This window comes from Meles meles, chromosome 1, assembly GCF_922984935.1.
Source record: "Meles meles chromosome 1, mMelMel3.1 paternal haplotype, whole genome shotgun sequence".
NCBI classification, from domain to species: domain Eukaryota; kingdom Metazoa; phylum Chordata; class Mammalia; order Carnivora; family Mustelidae; genus Meles; species Meles meles.
Window position 1 is genome coordinate 206104316 of NC_060066.1, and position 23483 is coordinate 206127798.

Here is a 23483-nt window from a genome sequence, read left to right on the forward strand (position 1 = left end):
AAGTCTAAAAGTCGAGAAACTGTTTCAGGATGAGGTTCTATTCTATGAGCCAAGCACTGTATTTCGAAGATTATCACCCAACACACATCAAGGAAGCGGCAGACGTCTCTTTTGTGCACATTCCAGACCAAGCTACTTAAGCTGACATGTTGGAAAACTGTTGAAAATCTTGTGTTTCCATGTACTTGTAAGCTTGTGCCACTTTAATAAATACAGGCCCGTCAGTCTTTCTTTAATACAAGCTCTAGTACATACGTTGCTGAGGTGAGCATGTGATAAAAAAGTTTCGGGGCGCCTGGGTGGCTCAGTGGGTTAAGCCTCTGCCTTCGGCTCATGTTGTGATCTCAGGGTCCTGGGATCGAGCCCCACACTGGGCTCTCTGCTCAGCAGGGAGCCTGCTCCCCCCGCCCCCCACCTGCCTCTCTGCCTACTTGTGATCTCTGTCTGTCAAATAAATAAATAAAATCTTTAAAAAAAAAGTTTCGACAAAGGAAGTAGAGACCTACATTGAGGAATTCTGAGAATTCTGCAATTCCAATTAAAGCCTTTAAAATAGGCCACTTCTTTTTTTTTTTTTTTAAAGAGCTGAAGTTTTCAGGCACCAATTTCAACATATTGGATGTGACTCAATAGGCTTTCTTTACCATCATCTAGAAATTAGGTCAAGGACACTGGGGGTGTGTGCCCTCTCGGAGAGGTCGTTACAAAACTGGCCACTTAAAGAGTATTTTATCAGAGCTAATGGACGCATCACAAGTTTGACACGATACCTCATAAGCCTTGCTTATTTGGATGAACTTGTCTTCTGCTCCAGGATTTTTGTTTTTGTCAGGATGCCTGAAACACAAACGGGCAGGCAGTGAGCGTTGATTCAATGTTTTACACACAATTAACATCCTGTACACACAGTTCACTACATCAGAGGTGAATGCAAGGCCATTTTGTTAGGACGGTTTCTTAAAAATAAATGGTAGAAGCAATCAGTTGCTTCCCATGACCATCATACTTAAGTGAAACTTTGAAACCGGCTGTTTCTACCCAAAATGCTTCAGTGCGGCACAATTTCAAAGCGCCAGGGAGTTCAGCAGCGTCCCACGGAGGAAAGGTGTGCTGTGGGTATGTTTTTACCCTGGTTCCTAAACACCACTGAAGCTGGCTCCAGGCTAATGTCACTGAGCCCTAAGAGCTGACTTCTCTTCCTAGGATGGGGGCAATTCACCCCAATATCAGAATGTCATCTAGGAAGGGATTTCTTCTGACCAGTCAGGGAGACATAGGAAATAGCTTTTCTGACACACCATGAATTCGTTTAGTGACAACCATGTTCCAAATAGCATTTGGCTACTGATGTTCAAATGAGAGCGTTTCAGTTTCATTATTGCCCTGCTTGTCCCTTTTTGCCTAAGGTGGCCTTTTGCCTATAAGTGGATAATGATTTCCAGGCCCCATGTTTTAAGAGGTGAGAAAAATCTGCAGTTTCTGCAAAGTGATTTAAATTTCTGTTAGAAATAATGTTTGCTATTTTTCATAGCTGGCAATCAACTGTATCCATTTGCAGTCATTGACTATTCTGTTATTCTGTAATAGACCCATGTTTATGCCAATTTCAGCTTTGGAGATTTTTAAAGTCCTGAAAGTAAGGGCTAGGTTTTCCTTCCTTAAGATCCCCCAAGACCTAAGTCAGTGTTTTATACCAACTGATATTCCAATGTTCTTTTTGTTAGGAGACTCAAAGAGTGTATTCTTTATGTAATCACTTCACCTAACTTTTAGTAAATTTCCTCTAGCAAAGGTCCAGGAAAGAGAAATCATCCACCAGGAAGCAAATGACTACTAAAAATAGCACCAAGTACATTGGAATAAAGAAAACTTATAACTTGATCAACTTATTCTGGCAGGAACATGTTTGAATGAATTATACCACATATTCTGATTTCTCTAAAAATAAACTGCAAATGGCTGGCTGTTGAATTTAGACATCATTCCTCCCTTAACTATTTAGTTCTTATTATGGATATTAGTGGGGAAAAATGTCAGCTGGGTATAATGAAAATAGTATGAGTTAAGGAAACAAGATGGTGGTTCCAAAGCATGTTTCTGGATGAGAAAAAAAAATGTTTTAAATATTCAGACTTAGGCTGAAGGCTGAAAAGAGAAAAATGATGCAATCACAGAAATGAAGACTGAACATACAGAATGTGGTAGGGGAAGAAGGACTGGAAGGGGCTTTTGAGGAGACTGAACCAAGGAGAGGGCTGTGAGGACGGCTGGGTTAGAATCACAGATCCTGACGCAGACAAAACCAAGGCCAGAGAACAGGGAGGAAACCACAAGACAGTTTCAGGTTATAAGGAATATTTTCCTAATTGCAGGACACTACCACAAGGTGGCAAACATGTAGGGAAGGATAAATCCGGCTCTAGGAAAGAACTGCCCAACATATTTTCAGTAGGTAGGAAACATGTCACCAATAGCAATATGATACCCGTTCCTTAAACCTGGGAGTGAATACTGTACTTGGTATCTACTGGCTGTAGAAAAAGTAATACAGAAAAGTCGTAGACAATCGTTTTACTGTTCCAGTGACTGACCATGTTAATACTCATTTGCTTCCGATCAAACTTTAGGACGCCTTTTTTCTTGGGGTGTGAGGGTGTTTATTTGGCCAGTGTAGATGATAAAAGGGAAAGCACCTATGTGAAAACTTAATTATTAGGAGAGAAAAAGTTTTTCTGAGAGGAAAAAGTGACTTGAAACGATTTCACCAAGGAACGGGAAAGTTCCTGTGAAGCTTCAGAGACATTACTTAGCAGTAAAACCTAGCAGAGAAGAGTCACAAACCCAATTCAATGATTAACTGCTTCTCCCAGCTGCTGTTCATTCCGACAAGTCAAACTGGGGAAGTATCGCTCATTTCAGTGCCCATGAAGCTGTCATGAAATGAAACCAACGATTTTAGGGATAAAACAGTGCTGTTGCCAAAACAGCAACAAGGAATAACACAGTGAAAATACAAAGGTGAAGTAAAATTTTAGATTTTCCCTGGATGATACTCTCTATGCTTCTAAGGTGATGAATGACTCCTAGAGAGAATCTAATTAAGGAAGAGAAGCATATGACTCATTTAATTAATAGCATAACACCCTTTTCAGCTCTGGAAGACAGAAAAGTCAAAGTTGTACATTTTAATAAACCCCACATACTCAAGCGATCATTTCTGCTTTTAAAATGTTGCCAAAGGTCCATACCCTGTCCAAAAGAATGTGGCTGCCTTATGAATTTATTGCAGATTTATGTATTTTGCTTTAAATACAAAGAGGCAAGAGTCTGAAACAATGTGGAAAGCAATTTTGTTGTAAAGAGAGTCCCTGGAAAGAGGCCACACATAATCAGACTGTGTTTTCAGTATTGAATTCTGGATTCTCTGTGATTGGAGTTTGGTTTAAAATATTTATGTATTCAAAACACTGTATTTGAAACTACATTTTACCTTTATCACAAACCCGTTTAAAACTCAGCTCCCTCTTTCACTGAAGAATAATGGTGTCAGGCAGAGGCACACACAGAATGCAATGTCATGTACACGTGGCAGCTTTGCTCCCGCATAACTTCCTGCCCGCCCCAACACTAACCCACTCACTCTTCCGTCTACGCAGACGGGTAAGGGATTAAAAAGTAAAAAAAGCAATAAACGACTATTGGCGCAGAAGGTCAAGCTATGGGGCCCAGAGGTCATACTTATTAGTAACGGTGAGGCTCGATTTACCCCCAGGTAAAAGAGGGACAGCGTATCTCTCTCCTAGGGTAATTATAAGGTATAAATAAGATAAAAAACATAGAACTGGGAGCCTAGCAGGCAGGTATGTGATGATCATTCCCATTCCAAACCTGCTTTTCTATCTATGACTGGCTCCCCCAGCTTCTAGTCATCCGTGCCCTTCCCATCCTCTCCTCTCTTGCTGCTCCCCTCCAACTACACAATCTAGATACTTCTACTCCTTTGGCACGTCCAAAGCATTGGTGGAAAAAACTGCTGACATCTGTCCTTAAGTTTTAAATTTATTGCTATCCCGCTAATTCACATATACTCTTTAGCAAATACAAAACCTATCAAGGCAAAATGATGATTTTTTCTACAGGATGATTTTTAAGAGTAACGTACTCAGTTCCTGAATATTGTAAAGCTGAGGGCAAAAAGCTCTTACACTAAATTTTCTTGAAAGCTTAAAATAAATAATTTAGAAAACAGGACTGGAGGATGTTCCCTTCAGCAATGACACTTACAAAGAGTTACTTTGTGAATAACACAGCGTGGGGATGGTTACCTGACCTATGGTTGATTACATACATATTTTAAAACTAAAGCTCCCTTCTACGTTAATGTTCAATATGCTAGCAGCAACTAGGGTCATCTTTTTCGCCAAAGACTTCTTAAAAGGGGGTTTCCCAGCAACACAGGCTTTGGATCTCATCACTAAAAAATACAGAATAACATTAGCTCTCCCCAGTAAAGTATAGAGAACATTAGCTCTCCCCAGTAAAATATTTTAGACAGATGAACATAGAAACAGAGACAAATAAAAGCTAACCATAATTTAGGCTTCATTCCCCTGCTAAAACTGCTTAGTTTATATTAAACTGCTATTTCTTTGTTTCACCTACCATTCCCGGGCGAGCTTCTTATAAGCCTTTTTAATATCAGCCTGACTGGCTGTTCGGCTGACCCCTAGGACTCTGTATGGGTCAAAATCCAACGCAGACAGAATTTGCAGGATCAGAACCAGAACTATCAAGAACTGCCAGGAAATGCTCAACTTTTTCACTTCCATTTCTCTTCCTTTCCAGAGCTGAAATGATTGAAGAGGCAGTAAGTTTCAGTGGTAGGAACCTGGACAGTCTTACTTTTTTAGGTAAAGGGGTAAGATATATAGATGAAAAACAAAACAAACAAAAGCTCTTCGGCAGGAAAAGTGTCAATCTGTTTGACCAGGTCTTTTAAAATCAACCATCTTGCTGCTATTTTTGAATATACCACACATAAGAACTATTATAGATGAAAAGACGAGCAGTAAAAATTAACAGCAACTTTCCAGACTCCCTGGGTTAGAAAAGCTTTAGAAATGATTGAAAATGAATGAGATGAAGAAATGATAAGCCAATGTGGGAAAATATTCATAGGAAAATCAAGGCAACTACATCTCAAACATCTCAAACTGTTTCACTTAGTCTGACAATAATACTTTAAATTTAAAAAATAAGTGGCTTAAGAACACTTCACTGAGTACATGCTAAATAAATTCATGAGATCGTAAGATTTGCCAGGTGCAAAACTATGAAACTCAATAGCTGTGACATTCTTGGGGTTAAATAAGTACAAGTAGGAAAGTGAGATACTCTTAAAAAAAAAAGACGGTTATGACATTGTGTACCCCAAATCTATTCTTTCTCACCACACCCACTGGACCAAAAAAAAAAACCCAGGGAGAATACTCTTTAACCAAGAGCAATACAGTTGTCATAAATAGAGACCAAAGATGAGGAAAAGCTGGTGAGAAAAAATTTAGTTTTCCATGTGAACGGAGTTTAATGGCAAAAGCTGTAGATCAGGCAGGGTCTCCAAATGTTAAAGATTCATGTCTGGGGAGTGCCGTAACTGAATTCACTGTGGGTTCCCAAAGAATCCTGGTTGGTTAATGAACAAGGTCGTGCTGTATTGCACAGACATTTACAGTTCAGAAGTACGATCTTTGTTCTATCATACGGTGAGTTTTCAAGGCTCATATTTATCTTGACTTCTCATGAATTACTCAAGTTTTATGGTTCAAGTGTCTAATGTGACACCCGACTTAAGGAAGGCAAAGCTGTTGACAGCGGTGGATTTTGACAAGCAGAAGTCTCAAGAGTGCCTGGGAGTGCTCATAAAATTGACCCATTTGATGGCCAATTTTTAGGACTGCATGCATACTGAGCGAAAACCCTAAACCAAATCAGTCTCTTTCTTGTTAAGGCAACCTATAACCGATTCTGTCCTACAAACCCCGCACAGAGCGCTGAAACCCGGGAAGGTGAGGTAGCTATCGGTGAAGCACAGCCTCTGGAAACAGACTCATATTGGGATCTGTCCTCCACCACTTTATGACCTTGGGCAATTTACTTAAACTTGCAAAGCCTCAGTGTCATTCATAAATGGAGGTGAATTAATACCACCTTGAAAGGATCAAGGAGGGAGTTAAATGTATGTAAAGGATTTACTGAACATAGGGTCAACAGTCAGAAAGTGATACTTATTATTTTTCCTATCACGCAGTGCCATCGCTGCCTTATTCCACCGTGTCAGTCGCCTCCAGTGAGCAGCCCCAGAGGCGGGGGGTCTGTGAAGTTCTTTGGCTGGCAGTCTCGAGCTCGACTGTGCCCGCCTCGGGGCAGGAAACCACCTGCCCAACAGGTAGGCTACCGCCCGAGGCAGTATCCCCCGGGCCAGGTAGCGGCTCCAGGAGGCACGCTCCAGGTCTGAGCTCCCGCCGGAGGTCGCAACCCTCCAGGAGACGGCCGCCTCCCCCGCCGCCCACCGAGAGCCCTGGGCAGGGCCCTGTCGGCTCCCAGTTTCCCCCGGGCCCGGGGGAACCGGGAACGAGGAAGAACTGACGGGAGATCCCCGAGCCTGCCCGGCCCCGCCGCGTCCGCGGCTCCGCGCGTCACGCCGGGAAGGAGTTACCGGGAAAGGGCACCGGCCCAACCGGCTGCGGCGTCGGTGCTCCAGTTAGTCCGCCGGGCCGGGAGCCTCCGGTCCGCACCAGCGCTGGCTGGGACCTGGGGAGGGGAGGGGGGCGGGAACGAGCGGAAGGGGTCACGTGACACTTAAAGGCTCGGCTCACCGAAGGCGCGGACTGAACGGGTCGAGGACTTCTACTTTGCGAATCTGTTTTGACCCTTGCTACCCGCCGTCTGCGCGTGGACCTGGCGCGGTTGCCATAGGAACGAGGCGCGCTCTTTGGCTGGATCCAAAAGGATGATCGTGACCAAAGAGGCTAAGACGTGCCTCCTAGAGAGGCGAGGTCGCGATGCATGATGGGATGCCCCAAAGACATCCCCGATTCAGGGAGGAGTTTCCCCTCCTACCCGGAGATGGCTCTCGTCTGGCAACAGTTGCTAGGGTGGGGAAGCAATAGCTGGTCCCTGTTCTCTTTAACCCTATTCATAGAATCCTAGAGCGTCAGAGTTGGACGGGACCTTGGGGAGCCTTTCTAGTCCGACTCCTCCTTATACTGATGGGGAGACCGAGGCCCAGAGAGAGGCAGGGACTTGCCCAACGCCTAGAATCCAGGACTCCCAAACTTACTACCAAAGCGAGCTCCACCTTAGAATATGCCAGGGACTGGCCTCAGCACTGGAAAGGGATGTGTGTGTGTGGCGGGGAGGGAGAGGGGAAGTCACAGGTGAATTAGGCACACTTTCATTGAGTCAATGATATAGGTTCCTTGGGGATATAAAGATACAGATTTCATATCCCCCCGCCCTGTTTCTGTTATTAAAATTTTTTTCTTTGCATTTATCACCAACACGTTGTATCTTTTATTTCTTTATATTATCTTTTTCTATTTCTTATATTTGTTCATATTGTCATCGTCTGTCTCCTCCCACTGGAATGTAAGCTTCTAAGGATAGGGCCTTTTATTGTGTTCACCTAGATCTTCTTGGGGCCTGCGTAGACCTCAGCACAGGCAGGATCTTAACAAATATTTGTGGAATAAACGAATGAATGGGGCTGGGGTTTCGAGACTCAGAGAATGGATTCTAAGGTGGACTTGAGTCGGGTTCAGGTCTGAATTTTGACTGCCTTGTGCCTCTTACTACCTCTGGGACCTTGAACGGAGACTACTTCCCCGAGCCCCGTCTGTAAGATGGGTGAAAGGAACACTTTTTGGTATATTCCTTCGGTAGGATTGTAGTCAAGTGAGATAACGCAGCGTCAAGTGACTAGCGCAGTGGCTGAGACTTAGCAAATGCTCAATAAACAAGAGCAATTATTTTGAAATGTGGAAGTGAGCTGTACAAAGTGCAAGTTCAGAGAGTAGATTTCTGCCAGTTTGGGGTGTTTTCTTTTTTTTTTTTCTTTGTAGGCGGTACTAGGGTGGGAGGGAGGGCAGGGGGGAATTTTAGACCTTGGTTGGATCAGACAGGCGAGTTTGGAACAGTAAACGTCGATATCTGGGCACGGGACTGGGGTAGGAGAATTACAGTTTTATCACAGGTGGGGAGGGGACTAGAGGACACCGCACCCGCGAGGGGCTTGAATGGGGCGGGACAGACCATGGCTCCAGGTATGGGTGTCCCGCTTACCAGCAGTGTGACCGCTTCCCAAGTTTTTGTAAAAGCGGAGTGGTGGTGCCTTCTAGCTGGGGGTAGGCTGCGCGGACTAGGGATGCGCACTGGGGGCGGGGCAGAGACGCAGGGTAAGCCGGAGGGGCGGGGCGGCGACATGGGGGTGTGTCCTGGGGGCGGGGCGCGGAGGCTGAGCGGCTGGGGCGGAGGTGGGGCGGTGGCGGGGCCTGGGGGCTGGACCCACGGGGCCTAGAGGGGATGCGGGGGCGGGGCTCAACGCGGGGGCCGGTCCCAAGGCGGGTCCTGGGCGGCGGGCGGGGCGCGGCGGCGGAGGCCCGGAAGCGAACCGAGGCCCTACGGGTCCCCGCCGTCTGGCTGCCATGGACGAGGCGGACCGGCAGATCCTGCGGCGGTGCCGGGTGCAGCTGGTCAACGAGCTGCAGGTGGCCCCGCTCTGGGACGTTCTGCTGACCCGCCAGCTCTTCACGCCCGCCATGATCGAGGATATTCAGGTGCGGCCAGTTTCCCGCTCCGCGCACAGACTTCACCTCCCACCTGGGGTTAGGGGGGCCGCGCGGAGAGGGTTGCTGAAGCCTCAGGATGACTTTAAGGCCGTGCTCCCGGTCTTTCCTTCCGATCTGTGCCCCCTGTACCCATCCCCTTTGGGGAATCATCCTGTGGGAACCCCCTTTTACCTCGCGGCGTTGAGCCCACTGGTTCGTCCAGCTGAACCGTGCCATCCCAAACGCCTCTTCCAGGGTTGGAGAGTGTGATTCCCCGCCCCGCCCCGCCAGCAGGCCCTGTTGGCTGCAGCAGCACTGTGTTTCTGCCCGGGAAGGAGGCCTGTGTTGTTCCTTTTAGCGTGGAGGTTCAGGGCACCCAGCTGGAGGGGATGGGTCACACTCCCTGGGACTGTGTCCCTGGCTAAGCCACTAATCGTCTTTGAACGTTAGTTTCCTGGACTCTGAACTGGGTTACAACGGTAGTAGCGTGCGAACCAAATGAGCTAATGGATGTGGAACTCTAAGGTCAGGTGCAGAGTCAGGGCCTAGCTGCCCATGCCCTACCTACTTTGGCCAGCCTCTCCTGTGCTAAGTTTATGTTTCCTAAGGGGTTTTGGAGGTGAGGGGCCTGATGCAGGGAATGGAGAAAATAAACATGCAAGGTTCTCTTTAAAAGCAGGGGGGCGTCCAGGAGGTATTTCCTATCAGGAGGTGTGAGTGGCTTTCCGGAGGCCCCTGCCCTGGGGGCTGCTTGCAGACCATGTGTCGGTTTCCTCCATCATCCAGGAGCTTGGCCTGACCTAGTGAGGAAGTCTTTAATAGGATAAGGGTCATATGAAAAATTATCAGTGAATAATAATAAATTAAAAGAAGTGTCTTGGGCATCTGCTCTGTGGCCTATACTAAAGAGTGGAAATGGTTTGAGGCCATCTCTGTGCCTTCACATACAAATTCAAATGCCCACAGAAGCCCGATGGGTGGCCATTGCAGTGGGCAGCCCCCCAGGTCCAGCTCAGTATGGTCATTCCAGAATGCTGGCCCTGCGTTGCCAGATTTTTAAAGAGAAGCTGAAAATCTTGATTTTGATGTTAAATTCCCTGATTTTAAATGTTAGCAACAAATTCAGATTTTTATTTATTTATTTATTTATTTATTTAAAGGATTTTATTTATTTGACAGAAATCACAAGTAGGCAAAGAGGCACCGCTGTCTCCCATTCCAGCTTACATTTCTCATTTCTCTGAATTCACTCTTCACTTCCTAATGCTCTCTGGGGTCTCAGCAAAGCTTTACATATCCTGCCGGAGGCCTCCCTGGCTTCCCAAGTCTGAGTTGGATTCCCCTGGACCCTCCTAGGCTCGTGTGCTTTCCCACCTGACACTTCTCTCTTTGGTGTGTCACCGTTGATTCGTGTGTTTGCAACCCCTGCTAGACGTCTGCTTCTTGAGGACTGATACTGTCCCCTGCTGTATTTTCAGCACTTAGCACAGTGTTGGGCTCATCAGAGATGACTCCAAAATACTGAATGAATAGATAAGCAAAGGCTGGCCGGTTACAGTCAGTGTAACTGCAGGCTCAAGTTTTGCCCACGTGCCCAATTGTTTAGACTTACGCTAGATGGGAGATGGGGGGGACAAAGTGAGAGTCACAGGACATTGTGTAGATAATAGTGCCATGTCTTTCTTTCCAAACAGCATGCAGGCTCAGGGTCTCGGAGCGATCAGGCCAGGCAGCTCGTCACAGATCTAGAGACCCGAGGGAGTCAGGCCCTTCCTTTGTTCATCTCCTGCTTAGAGGACACAGACCAGAACAACCTGGCTTCAGTCCTGAGAGCGCGTCGGCAAGCAGAAAAGCAGAATCCAGAGGCTGTCAGACCCTGGAACCCCATGCCTGTAGTGGTTGGAGCAATGGGCCTCACACCAGAGGATCTCAGAGGGAAGCAAGGTCCGTCAAAGGCGACTCCCGGAAAACTCGCTCCAGTGGTACTGGGGCCTGAGCAGCTCTGGCCAGCCAAGCTCAGGCCAGAGGTTCTCAGACCAGAGATGCCCAGGCCAGTGGACAGTGGTTCTGGACGATTCAGTGATGTCTGTGAGTACCAAGAGAGTGGTTGGTGGGTAGTTGGACCTATGAGGTTAGTGACGTTGGATATCCAGATCTCTCCCCAGGTGTGGGAAGTTCTCAGCCATTATTTTCCTAAATAAGCTTGCTGCCCCTTTCTCCCTCTCCTCCTTCTTCTGGGACCCCAATAATGCATAGACGTTTCTTTTCAAGATAACCCATAGTCCATGTAGGCTTTCTTCATCTTCTTTGTTCTTTTCTCTTTGTTCTCTGCCGATAATTTCAAAAGACTTGTCTTCTGCTTCGCAGATTCTTTCTTCTGCCGGATTGAGTCTGATATTGATGCTCTCTGTTGCATTTTTAATTTGATTCATGGCATCCTTCAGCTCCAGAATTTGTTTGGTTCTTTTTTATGATTTCTATCTCTCTTGTTCATGTGTTATTTTCCTGATGATGTTGAACTGTCTTTGTGTATACTCTTGTAACTTACTGAGCTTCCTTGAGATAGCGATTTTGAATTCTTTGTCAGACACATTGCAGGTTTCTATTCTCAGCGGTCAGTTTCTGGAAAATTATTGTGCTCCTTTGGTGGTGTCCTATTTCCTTGATTTCTCATGTTTCTTGAAGTCACGTGTTGGCTTTGCATTTGAAGGAGGAGTCATTTGAAGGAGTCCTTGCTGACTGGCTTCTTCAGTGCATCCAATCTTGGGTTATTTTGTACCAGCAATGTTTTGGAACATCTCTGCTTGATTCCTGGACTTCCACAAAGGCAGTCTCACTTGTGGATGGTGGTCAAAATTGGTGTTCCTTGGCGGGGAAGATAGTAGAACACTCTTATTTGTGCCATTTTGGTGATGTCCCTCTCTCGCTTTGTGGATCGAATTTAGGGAATGAAAGAATTCTTCAGTTGTGGATACTACTTATATCGTCGGGGTGCTGCGGGATTTTGGAAGTGAGTGATAGCTCCAGATTTAAGGCTGTGAACTATGGGATTCTTCAGGCAGGTAAAACCACTTCCAGTTTAAAAATGGACGTGAATGCTTTTCTGGCATGGCTTTAAAACTCTTGAGAGAATAGTTCCCAGCGAGGGGTCCCAGCCCTCTGTGAGCAATGAATGGCAGAACTGTGGGATCACGAGAATAGGCTCCAGTACAGCTCACCTTGCATGGCAACTCGGAGATAGCCACCAAGTTCTCTTTGTTTAAGAGGAAGAAAAATCCTACTACCTTACAGGCTTGTGGTCAGTGCTCTTCTTGCTAATCAAAATGAAAACTCATTTGACACTGCAGGAAAGATGATCACCTTTACTCATATATTCATTCTGCAAATACTTGCTGAGGACTTTCTGGGTGCTGGGCTCCACGGGTTCTACAGAAGGAAGTGTCCACTGTCCTAGAGCTTCCCTTATGCCTTTCTGTTTTAGAATTTCATGTGAATGGAATCACGTCATGTATACTCTTCTGGCTCCTTTCCTGGACATAACAACACAGCATTGTACATGTCTGTACCTTGTTCCTTTTCAGGCTGTGAAGCATTCCCATGTATGACTTTTTTCCTACATTGTTTATCCATCAACTTGTTGAGGAACATTGGGATTGTTTCTAGTTCTGGGCATTAAGACTATAAGGCTTTAGGGGCGCCTGGGTGGCTCAGTTGGTTAAACATCTGCCTTTAGCTCAGGTCATGATCCCAGAATCCTGGGATCGAATCTTGCATTGGCCTCCATGCTCAGTGGGGAGCGTGCGTCTCCCTCTCCCTCTGCCTGCCACTCTGCCTACTTGTGATCTCTCTCTCTCTGTGTCAAATAAATAAAATCTTAAAAAAAAAAAAAAGTGATGTTTCAGTGGGGTTGCCTGGGTGACTCAGTCGGTTAAGCATCTTACTTCAGCTTAGGTCATGATCTTGAGGTTCTGGGATCGAGCCCTGCATTGGGCTCTGCACTTGGCGAGGAGTCTGCTCCTCCCTTTCCCTCTGCCACTGTTCCTCCTCCCCGCCGTGCGCGCGTGCCCTCTCTCTGTCTCTCCAATAAATAAATAGAATCTTTAAGGAAAAAAAGGAATGAGGCTTCAGTGATCACCCACAGCCAGGTTGTTTTCTGCTCACGCACCCATTTCTCTTGTGTCTGTACTTGGGCGTGGAATTGCTGGTCAGAGGGTAGGTGTGTGTTCAACCTCACTGGAGACTTCTGAGCCGTTCTGCAAGGTGGCCGTGCCCCTGGTCTCCCACTAGCACTACCTTGCTCTTTTATACTCAGAGACCCTTGCACCACCCCTGCTGGGGCAGCCATTCATGTTTTCTCTCTCTCTCCAGGTGATCAGGAGATTTCCAAGCAAAATGCTGATTTGGTGAGTCTTCTTGTGACCTGGGGCCAGCTGCCTTGGCTTTGGGCTCTTCTGCTCTACACGTCCCAGGTCCTTCCCTCTGCAGCAGTGTTGGGAGCCCAGGGAACCGAGCCCAGCTGGCGGGAGGGTCCCAGGCCCTCTACAGCTCCCTGACGCTGGCGCAGCTCTTCCCGGAGCCGACTGTCCAAGCCTCCGCGCTCTTCCCTTGTCTGCGAAGTCGGGGGCTCAGACCTCACGTGAGGCGGCTGTCAGAATCGGTTATGGGACCGAGTCACTCTCACTCACAGCACTCGTTGTGTGAGTCCCGCGTGCCGGTCCTGGGCTCCGTGCCGCGATCCTGGGAGTGGACCCCTGGTGTTTCTAGTCCTTGTGCTAGACCATCAGCTTAGCAGGGGGTAGTACACAAAGAAATAACCTCGGTCTAAATGGTGTTGAGTACTGTGACAAAAAGGACGGGCTGCTGTGAGGGAGGATTCCCAGGGATCCGGGGAGCCTGGCTGGGAAGTGGTGTCCGTCCTGAGGGCGGGCCGGGCCACGGGTCTGTCTGCTGCAGGAGATACCCACGCGGTTCTCAGGGGCTCCCCTGGGTGGACAGTCTCTCCGGTCCTTTTAGGGCGAATGCCTCTGGGTGTTGGATTTCTAAGCTGAGTGCTGCTGTGGGGACTGGTGTTCTCTCCCAGGTTAGCTCTCTGTGTGCCCTCCCGCACACGCTCACGCCCATCTGGGTTGCAGTCTGTGTGCTTTTGCCCCAGAATGCCAGGTGTAGATGCTGCTGCCCTGTCAGAGGGCGGGCAGACCCCTCTTCTGTCCCCTCTCTCCAGACTGCCAGCTGCATGCATGAAAACCAGGGGCTCGCCTTCTCTCCTGGGGCGGGAGGGCAGCGAGCCCCGCGCTGCCACTGGTCCCTGTGCTTGGGCAGGCCTACGCCCTGAACGCAGACCCCTGCGGCCACTGCCTGATCATCAACAACGTGAACTTCTGCCTCGAGTCGAGGCTCACGGCCCGCACCGGCTCCAACATCGACTGTGAGAAGCTGCGTCAACGCTTCCACTTGCTGCATTTCATGGTGGAGGTCAAGTGCGACCTGACGGCCAAGGTAGGGTCGCCGTCCGGGAGAGGTGGGGGCGGGGTGGGGCAGGGTCCCACGACCCACTCGATGAAGCCCAGTGACTCCCCGAGATGAGCCCTGAAGACTGGAGCATCAGCAGAGGCAGCGTGGCTCCGGGGGGTCCCAGGTCGGGTCGCAGACTCCGGGCGACCTGGTTGAAGACGGGTCGTCCCGTACGTCTCCTGGACTTTAGCTTCCTCGTCCAGACAGCAGGAAGGGGACTCCCACTGTGAGGAGTGAATGAGCCGTGCCCGAGCCCAGCACCTTGTCGCCAGGAACGGTGGCTCTTGTGACTGTCAGGGCGGTCCTTACGGCAGTGTTGGCCGCGGGAGCAGGGGAAGTGCTCTGCCCAGGTGGGCCCGGCGTGGGGACCCGATCCGTCCCTGCTCTGCCTTATCTGACACCTTCTCTCGTAGCAAATGGTCCAGGCTTTGGTGGAGCTGGCGCGGCGGGACCACAGCGCCCTGGACTGCTGCGTGGTGGTCGTCCTCTCCCACGGCTGTCAGGTAGAGGTGTTGGCTCCTTGGGCAGCGGCCCCCGAGGTGCTGAGCTGAGAGGCCCTGACGGAGCCCCGGTCCTTCCTGGGTCCTGGCTTTGGGGGAAGAACCATGGGGCCCTGTCTTTCCCCCGTTGGCCTCCTGGGAGCCATCTGGCCCTCTGAGGAGTTGGAATCTCCTCGGGGAGGGCGCCGTGTTCCTGGGAGAAGCCATCTGGGAGAGAGAGGGAAGGAGGTTCTGCTCACCAGAGCGCCCACCCTGGATTTCGTTCCGAGCCGGGCATAGCACATAGGAGCTCCCAGCTCCTCCCTCCGTCCTGCTCGCCATGGTCCCAAGCCCTTTGCTGGGTGTCGGGACGCTGGGATCCACTCTGGGCTTGGCCATTAATGTGCTGGGTCATTGTGGCCCAGCCCCTCCCCCTGCCTGGGCCTCAGGTCCCTCGTCTTTTCACGTGAGGGTTGGACAGATCAGAAAGGAGGCCTGTAGTCCCGCAGGGGGTTGCATAGTGTTTTCAAACTGGGAACTTTGTCATAGAAATCAGGATTTTCCAGTTTCTCTTGGAAAAAGCACAGTGGCCTGGCCTTACTAGGCCACATCCTCAAAGAGCAAAACTCTGGCCTGTAGCTGGGCAGGGACTGCCCCCTTTTCATTCATGGTGTGATCCCTAGACCAACAGCACGGTCTTCACCAGGAACTCACGAGAAATCGGACTCTTGGGCCTTGCCCCAGACGTCTTCATGCACTTTGACAGGGGGCAGAAAGTCTGAGAAGAACAGAACAGTGGTTCTCAATGCTTAGCTGCATCAGAGGCTCCTGAAAGACCATATTGCTTGTCTCCACCACCAACGTTTTGAGTTTGGTCTGGGGGAGCCCAGGACTCAGGAGGCCTTACGGGTTCCCGGGTGATGCCGAAGCCACTGGTCCAGGGACCACAGTTTGAGAACCACCGATCTAGAAGAAGCTGGTTGCACTCTCCAGTTAGGCGGTTTTAGGCACGTGAGTCTGAGACCTCGGGAATGTAGATTGGCTGGACCCGTCCAGAACCAACCTCTGTCTGAGTCAGGTTTGTGCCCCTGGCTGGGATCTTCTAAGCACTTTGGCCCCACAAAGCCACTGAAGAGTGTGTTGGATTCTCACCCCAGCTTCTTGGTTTTGTAACCAGGATTCTTGGTCTCCTAGGCCAGCCACCGCCAGTTCCCAGGGGCTGTTTATGGCACGGATGGATGTCCTGTGGCCATTGAGAGAATTGTGAACATCTTCAATGGAGCCGGCTGCCCCAGCTTGGGAGGGAAGCCCAAGCTCTTCTTCATCCAGGCCTGCGGTGGGGGTAAGCAGGTCCTCAGTCTCCCCGCCCATGACTCCAGTGGGAGGAGCCGCCCCCGCCTTCTCTCTCCAGCCCGTCCCGATGCCCAAGGGGTCTGTCCAGGTGGTCAGAGGGTCCCAGACATGGCCCCTTGGCCCGAACGGCAGCACCTGCCTTTGTCTCGAGTAGGCCTCAGCTTTGTCCGGCCTGTGGAGGTCAGAGCCTCTGGGGTCCTTCAGCTCCGGCAGCTTCAACTCCAGAGACTTGGCAATGACAAAGCAGAGGAGAGAAAAAAAAAAAAAAGCTCTTTCATTTTCCTTATCATTCCTTCAGCCTGCCTCAACTAGACCCTCTTTCTACTGTCCCAGAGAAACGGAGGCCAGAGCCAAATTATTAGAATTCCCAAGGGCCCGGGTATGAGAGATTTCAGTAATATTATGTGTATATATATACATAGATATATATATGCATATATATACATAAACGTGTGTATATGTGTGTGTGTGTATATATATATATATATATATTTTTTTTTTTTTTTTTTTAAGAAAGAGAGCACACGAGGGGGTGAGGAGGGGCAGAGGGAGAGGGAGAGAGACTCCCAAGCAGGCTCCCCGCTCAGTTCAGGGTTTATTTCCAGGACCCTGAGATCATAACCTGTAGCATATCTATTTTTAACAGTTATTCATTTATTTTAGAGAGAGAGAGCACGCATCGGGGTGGTGGGGAGGGACACAGAGAGAGAGAGACACGCAGACTCCCCGCTGAGTGGGGAGCTGGACGTGGGGCTCGATCCCAGGGCCCTGAGATCACAACCTGAGCCGAAACGAAGAGATGGACGCTTACTTAGCTTGCTGAGCCCCCCGGGCGCCCCAGCAGCATATTCTCCTGAATGTGTTCATCTGCCCTATATTGTTCCACGTTGGTGGGGTCAGGTGAGGGGGTGTGGGTTGTCTAGGAGAGCAGGCTCTGGTCACATGACATCTGATAAGTGTTTATTGAGTAAAAATTACTGTGAGCTGTGATACCCGGCTGTGTGTTAGGTGCTGGGGATACAGGATAGACCAGGTCTCTGCCCCCTGGAATTTATAATTTGCCTGGAATTGCATTAGGTCACGGTTGTGGCCCATGCTCGTAACTTGACCATGAGTGACTGGGAACGCCAGGTTCAGTCTTGGTGGTTCCTTGCTTCCTGCACAAACATGGGCTGGTTCATCTCTAGAAGCCTTGGCAAGTGGGGATAAGAACAGAACCTCCTAGCGTCGCTGTGAAATATCTCGCATGTTATAGCACTTAACACGGTGCCTGGTTCCTTCTTGTAGCTACAGACCTGGACTCTCCCCGTCCCCCTGGCCCCAGAGGACCCCGTGTCGCCTAGGAGCCCCCTGCCCCCCCCGTCCCCAGCACAGTTACCTCAGAGTTATGGTAAGAGGAAGGTGGAAAGGCTGCTGCTCTTAGGGTTGTAGAAATCCGCTCCCACTCATCGTTTTTATTACGACCCCAAAGGTAGTCAGCCGACATTCTTGCTCTGAAGCAAATGGTTCGTCTTTCTTGTGTGAAAAGAGGGAAAGGTGAGGTGGGCAAGGGAACCACCGACAAGGCTGAGCTAGGACACAGCTCGCTGGGAAGGTCACAGGTAGCTGGTCTCCCGGCTCCGTGCCTCCTCATTGTCCCCTCTCAGCAGCAGGGTCACTCTCCGGACTCCTTAGCCGGCCCACGAGGTCTGCAGCCTCTGTTCTGCCCTCACAGCACTTTGGCCTTGTGCTGAGATGGCCTTGCCCTCCGGTCAGCTCTCCCGGGGCAGGGCCAGGCCCGTCCGCCCCTCAGCCGGGTCCCCCCAGCCTGGCACAAAGCCCACAGCATGGTTGCGTCTTCTGTGGATCCTGATTATTTGATTTTGAAATAGAACCGTATAAAAATCACTGTGAGCAAAAACTTTTTTTTTTAAAGATTTTATTTATTTATTTGACAGACAGAGATCACAGGTAGGCAGAGAGGCAGGCAGAGAGAGAGGGGAAAGCAGGCTCCCTGCTAAGCAGAGACCCCGATGTGGGGCTCGATCTCAGGACCCTGGGATCACGACCTGAGCTGAAGGCAGAGGCTTTAACCCACTGAGCCACCCAGGTGCCCCCGCAAAATTTTAAATAATATAGATTTCCTCCACTAAAACCAAAAACCAAAAAACAAAGAAAACCCAACTCCGTGGGAACAGCAAGGTTTCAGAGCTGGAATGCGTGATTATGAGGCTGCCTTTGGAACTGTGGTCCCCTCTGCCTCAGGCGGCTGTGGACCTTGTGCGTAACGCGGTGGCCACATGGGGGCGGTAGGGAGACCGAGAACAGAATGCTGACCCGCCCACAATTTGGGTCCGTTGCCCTCGGGGTGTCCTCTTGTTTATCTTGGGTTGCTTTTGCAAAATTCACTGTTGTTACAATTTCAAAGAATTTTAAAATCCTTTGACAAGTCCCGCGCCCCCTCCGTCAGAGGTGGCCCACGCCGCAAGGCAGAGACACGCGCCTGGAAGTTGGTGGCGCTGGTGTGGCCTGTCGGGAGCGGGTCCCGTGATACAGCGTGACCCGGCCCCATGGCCGGAGCCCAGCTGCGTCCGCTGTTCATTTTGGGGCCGTCTTCAGGTTTCCAGGGCTCATGCTGAGAAGGCAGAAGGGAATTGTGTGCTGCGGGGTTGTGGATTTTCCGTGGGGAGGGTTCAGCTCCTCCCCCTGGATTTATTCGTTGGTTTTTGTTTTTTTTTAAGATTTTATTTATTTATTTGGTAGACAGAGATCACAAGTAGGCAGAGAGGCAGGCGGAGAGGAGGAAGCAGGCTCCCTGCTGAGCAGAGAGCAGGATGCGGGGCTCGATCCCAGGACCTCCGGAGCATAACCCGAGCTGGAGGCAGAGGCTTTAACTCACTGAGCCGCCCAGGAGCCGCTGTGTGTTTATTCTTACCGCGAAGTGAGTGAATAATGCCATTGCTGAGCAAGGTTTTGTTGGAACACTGTTTTCAGTTCTCTTATAACTTGTAACTCTTGTAACTTGTTTTTACAGCTTTTAAAAAAAATTTCTGTACCCCCCCCCCCCATTTTACCTAATGAATGTGTACAACTTTTGTCATAGTAAAAGTAAAGGTTGGGGGACACCTGGGTGGCTCAGTCGGTTAAGCATCCAACTCTTGATTTCGTCTCAGGTCGTGATCTCAGGGTTGTGAGATCGAGTCCTGCATCAGGCTCCACGCTCAGTGGGGAGTCTGCTAGAGATTCTCTCCAGTTCCCTCTGCGCCTCCTCTGCTCGCCCCTCCCCCAAATTAAAAGAAAGGCAAAGCTTCGGTTTCTGTTTCTTGTGGAGGTTTGCTCAGCCCTGGAACCCTGGCTCCAGAGGGAATCCGGTGGTCTCAGGCTGGGGCAGGCCGGATGTCACCAGGAAGCGAGGAGCAGGAGCTTTGGTCTGTGTGTCAGTGATGAGTGGTGTGTCTGTCTTTGGTTCCTGCAGAGCAGAAAGACCGTGGGTTTGAGGTGGCCTCCGCTTCCCCGGAAGACAGGACCCCAGGCAGTGAGCCTGAGTCAGACGCTGTCCCGTTCCAGGAAGGCCCGGGGCCCTTTGACCAGCCGGACGCCGTGTCTAGTTTGCCCACACCCAGTGACATCTTTGTGTCCTACTCCACCTTCCCAGGTGAGTGCGTCAGGAGGGCGCCTCCTCCCAGCCGGCGGGTCCCCCGCTCTGCCCTCAAACCAGCTGTGCTGTGAAGGAAAGACATGGGTATGAGTCTTGGCTCTCCCTCCTGCCAAGGGACCCTAAGCAAGTTACTTGGCCTCTCTGAGCCTCAGCTCGGGGCAACGCAGGCGAGTCGCTGAGGAGGCAGAATTTAAGGGAGCACCTGCTCTTGGATTTGTAGGCCTCACTTGCCTCACGCTTGTCTTGGCCCTGTCTCGGTCTTCTCATCTTTAAAATGGGACTAGCAGTCGCCCTTCAATGGGCGTCCTGGGGGTTCTCGAGGTGGGTAGTGCCTCGCTGAGAATGGTGACTGGCACGTAGCAGGTGTGAACGCGATCGTCTCCTTCCTTTCTCAGCCCTTGGGTGAGTCATGTGACTTCTCAGAGCCTTGTTCTCCTTGCGGGGAAAGCAGGAATCACGACCGGAGTCCCAAGGTGGTGGTGAGGGTGAGGTTAGGCCCTGACTGCGACAGCGGGCAGAGATGTGGGCCGCTCCTGTGGGCCGTGTGAACGGGCCCAAGTCCGGAGGCTGCTCCAGCCTGCACATGGTGGGGGGTAGGTCTCTCCAGGAAAGCTCAGCCCTTCTGGTTCTGCAGGCTTTGTTTCCTGGAGGGATACCAAGAGCGGCTCCTGGTACGTGGAGACCTTGGATGGTGTTTTTGAGCAGTGGGCTCACTCTGAAGATTTGCAGACCCTCCTGCTCAGGGTGAGCGTGACCTCCCTCTGGGGGAGGAGAGGGAAGGCTGCTGGGAGGGGCGTGCGTCGTCCTTGGGGGCCGGCGGGCGGGTCCTGCAGGGCCCCGGGCCCACACCAGAGGGTCCTCGTGCACCTTGGCTTGCCGGGAGAGTTGGTGCTTCTGCTTCTCTGAATTACAAGGTGTTACTGTTACGGTGACATCGGTCGGTTCAGAGGGCTGCCTTCCTGGCTCCTCTGAGGTCCCGGCTGACGCTGGGATCCCCGCCGGCAGGGCCAGTCCTCAGGGCAGGGCAGGATGGCGCAGCGGCCAGAGCGTGGCGTTCCTGAAGGCAGGTCATGGGGCCTGCACCCTCCACCCCACCGTGTAGTCTTTCAGGCCTGATGCTCGAGAATTTTGATTTCCTCAGTATATGCCCTTCTCGGGGCAGGGGGGGCCGATGAGAGAGCAGGAAGCATGGCCTGATGGGGCCCCAGCCTCTCTCCGCGGAAGCCTGCTCAGAGCAGCTGCCTCCTCCGCGGGCCTCAGAGCTCACGTGGGCCTCTCCCACTTGCTCAGCTGCTTTGTGTCGCGAGAAGGGTCTAGAAGGGCTGGGCGCATGCCTTCCTCCTGGGGAGGCTCTGGCTCTGTGCTTTGCAGAGCAGAGCCGAGGACAAAGGAAAAACAAGTGAAGGACTCGAGGCGGCCCCGTGTGCCGTGGCTCTGGGCCGGTGACCTCAGAGGCAGCTGGGGGCCGTGCGGGGTCGGCCTGGGAGTCCATCAGGGCCAAGCGGTGCACTCGGCTCCTGGGCCTGATCCCTTGTCTCAACTCGCCCTTAAGCGAACCCCTCAGTCTGATTGGAACTATGTGAATTTTTGAAGTTTGAAATTTTGACTTTTGAGTTTTCTAAACTTACAGTGGAGATACTTTTCTTTAAACACCCTCCCTCCCAACTCGAGGAGACTGCAGGTTTTTAAAGTAGTTCTTAAGCTTTTATGTATGGACGTATGTGTTTATTGAAGTGTCGTTGACACACATAGCGATGTTCTGTGAGCTTCAGGCGTATCGCACAGGAGCTGGCCATTCTGACCTGCTCCGTTTCCGACCTGGGCCGCTTCACCCCTCCTTTGGCAACCTGGTGGTCCCTCGCTCCCGGGAGGTCACCATATTGATGCCGAACTGAGTGCGGACACCCGATCGGCATAGTGCACTACAGCCCAGAACTCCTGGGCTCAAGTGATCCTCCTGCCTCAGCCTCCCGAGTAGCTGGGACTACAGGCGCGCGCCACCGTGCCCGGCGAGCCGGCCATTCTGTACATCACACCGTGCTTACCACGATAAGTGTAGTCGCCCTCTGTCATCATACAAAGTTATTACAATATTATCGACATAGTCTCTATGCCGTACTTTTCATGCCCAGAAGTTTCTACCTCTTAATCCCCTTCGCCTATTTTGCCCATCCCCCCACCGCCCGGCCCTGGAGCGTCGTTTACAACAGCCAAGATACGTAAGCAGCCCAAGCGTCCATCCACAGATGCGTGGATAAAGAAGATGAGGTATAGATACACAACGGAATATTACTCAGCCGTAAAAAAGGACGAGGGCTCTCCGTTTGTGACAGCGTGGATGGAGCTAGAGGGTATTAGGCCCCCAATGTGAAATAAGTTAGAGAAAGACAAACACAGTATGGTTTCACTCGTGTATAGAATCTAAAAGATAAAACCAACAGACAGAAACAGACTCTTAGACACAGAGTACAAGCTGGCACTGAGACAGGGCTGGGTCAGTGGCCATTCCCACCCATGGGCCGTCTTACTTCCATCGAGAGCACTCACAGACCTCCCCGTGCTCATGTTTTCACAGGTCGCTAATGCTGTTTCGCAGAAAGGGTTTTACAAACAGATTCCCGGTTGTTTCAATTTCCTCCGGAAAAAACTCTTTTTTAAAGTGTGATGAGGGCCAGGGCCTGTCCCCTGCTCACCTTGCTTTACCGTTCACCCCAAAACCCTCCTGCCCACGGAGGAAGTGGCCTGACCCACGGCAGCCGAGGCCCCATCTGTCCTACAGCCACGGCTGTCATTCTTTAAAGGGGTTTGTGGCCTGTCGTGGGTCCACTCTTTCTCCACTGGTAGCCGACAGGCTCTTAGCAGCTTCCACGTCGGAGACAAATGACGGGAGACAGAGGAGGAGGAGCGGAAGACGGCCAAGGACACCACAGGGCTCTTCCCAGCGGCCCTTTCTCCAGCCAGTGGCTGGGGCCTGTCACTCCACTGTCGTGACTAGAGGAAAGCTTCTCAGAATCAGTACTATTGACATTTGGGGCCAGATAATCCTCTGTTGTGGGTCCGTCCTGGGCACTGGAGGGAGTTTAGTGGTGTCCCTGGTCTCTGCCCACAGACACCTGTATGCCTTTCCCTGAGTGGTGACAACCAAAAATGTCTTCAGACATTGCCAGGTGTCCCCTGCTGGGACCCCGCCTGAGAACCACTGATCTGTAGGAAATATTGGCTACAAACAAACCAGCCTCTCTCTTAGATCAGCAAATTTGGGGCGACTGGAGTCTGGACAGCTGGAGTCTGCGAATCCTCAATGAAATTCTAAGTTACCAATTTTTTTTAATGTTCCAGTATTCTTTAAAAAAATGTTTAGGTGAATATGGACACCTTTTTTTTTTTTTTTGGCCTATTTCCCCCCCTCATTTTGTTCCAACTGTTTGTTTTTCTTTATAAAGGAGTTTTTTGCCTTTTTATTTCTTTATTTTTTAAAGATTTATTTGAGTGAGAGAGAGAGAGAGAGAGAGAGGGGAAGGGCAGATGGAGAGAAAGTCCCCAACAGACTCCACCCTGAGTGGGGAGCCCAACTCCAGGCTCAATCCTATGACCCTGAGATCACGAGCCGAAACCAGGAATCAGATGCTCAACTGACTGTGCCACCCGGTGCCCCAGATTTTGGCTTTTTAAAAAACG

The 23483-nt window shown here is 50.5% G+C and overlaps 2 protein-coding genes across 4 annotated transcripts in view; one reads left to right on the top strand and one right to left on the bottom strand.

The window, feature by feature from the left end:
• The window catches only part of DNAJC16 (DnaJ heat shock protein family (Hsp40) member C16), a 40185-nt gene extending 33378 nt beyond the window's left edge, over window positions 1-6807 (bottom strand). The window contains exons 1-3 of the mRNA XM_046010455.1: window positions 6716-6807; window positions 4663-4847; window positions 771-837 (exon numbers count right to left, since the gene is read on the bottom strand). Coding sequence (XP_045866411.1) covers window positions 771-837; window positions 4663-4829 — 234 coding nt within the window. The 5' untranslated portion in view covers window positions 4830-4847; window positions 6716-6807. The remainder of the gene's footprint in view (window positions 1-770; window positions 838-4662; window positions 4848-6715) is intronic.
• Window positions 6808-8613: 1806 nt separating this feature from the next.
• Window positions 8614-23236, top strand: CASP9 (caspase 9). Of its 3 annotated transcripts, none has more exons than XM_046022058.1 (9): window positions 8616-8834; window positions 10520-10913; window positions 13194-13228; window positions 14145-14321; window positions 14750-14839; window positions 16010-16157; window positions 19623-19802; window positions 20440-20549; window positions 22381-23236. In XM_046022058.1, exons 1-9 carry the CDS (start codon window positions 8703-8705, stop codon window positions 22468-22470), a joined length of 1356 nt encoding a protein of 451 aa, XP_045878014.1. In that variant the 5' UTR covers window positions 8616-8702; the 3' UTR covers window positions 22471-23236. The 3 variants fall into 3 exon arrangements, with proteins under 3 accessions (XP_045878026.1, XP_045878014.1, XP_045878021.1); XM_046022065.1 differs by having other exon boundaries at window positions 10520-10769; XM_046022070.1 differs by lacking the exons at window positions 20440-20549; window positions 22381-23236 and adding an exon at window positions 20026-20430 and having other exon boundaries at window positions 8614-8834.
• Window positions 23237-23483: the final 247 nt, after the last annotated feature.

What these genes read in the sequence shown, in the direction of transcription:
- CASP9 (XM_046022058.1), top strand. Translation starts at nt 8,703, where the DNA reads ATGGACGAGGCGGACCGGCAGATCCTGCGGCGGTGCCGGGTGCAGCTG. An exon ending in AGTGCGACCTGACGGCCAAG is followed by an intron (nt 14,322 to 14,749) that starts GTAGGGTCGCCG and finishes CTTCTCTCGTAG; the next exon opens with CAAATGGTCCAGGCTTTGGT. An exon ending in TCCTCTCCCACGGCTGTCAG is followed by an intron (nt 14,840 to 16,009) that starts GTAGAGGTGTTG and finishes TTGGTCTCCTAG; the next exon opens with GCCAGCCACCGCCAGTTCCC.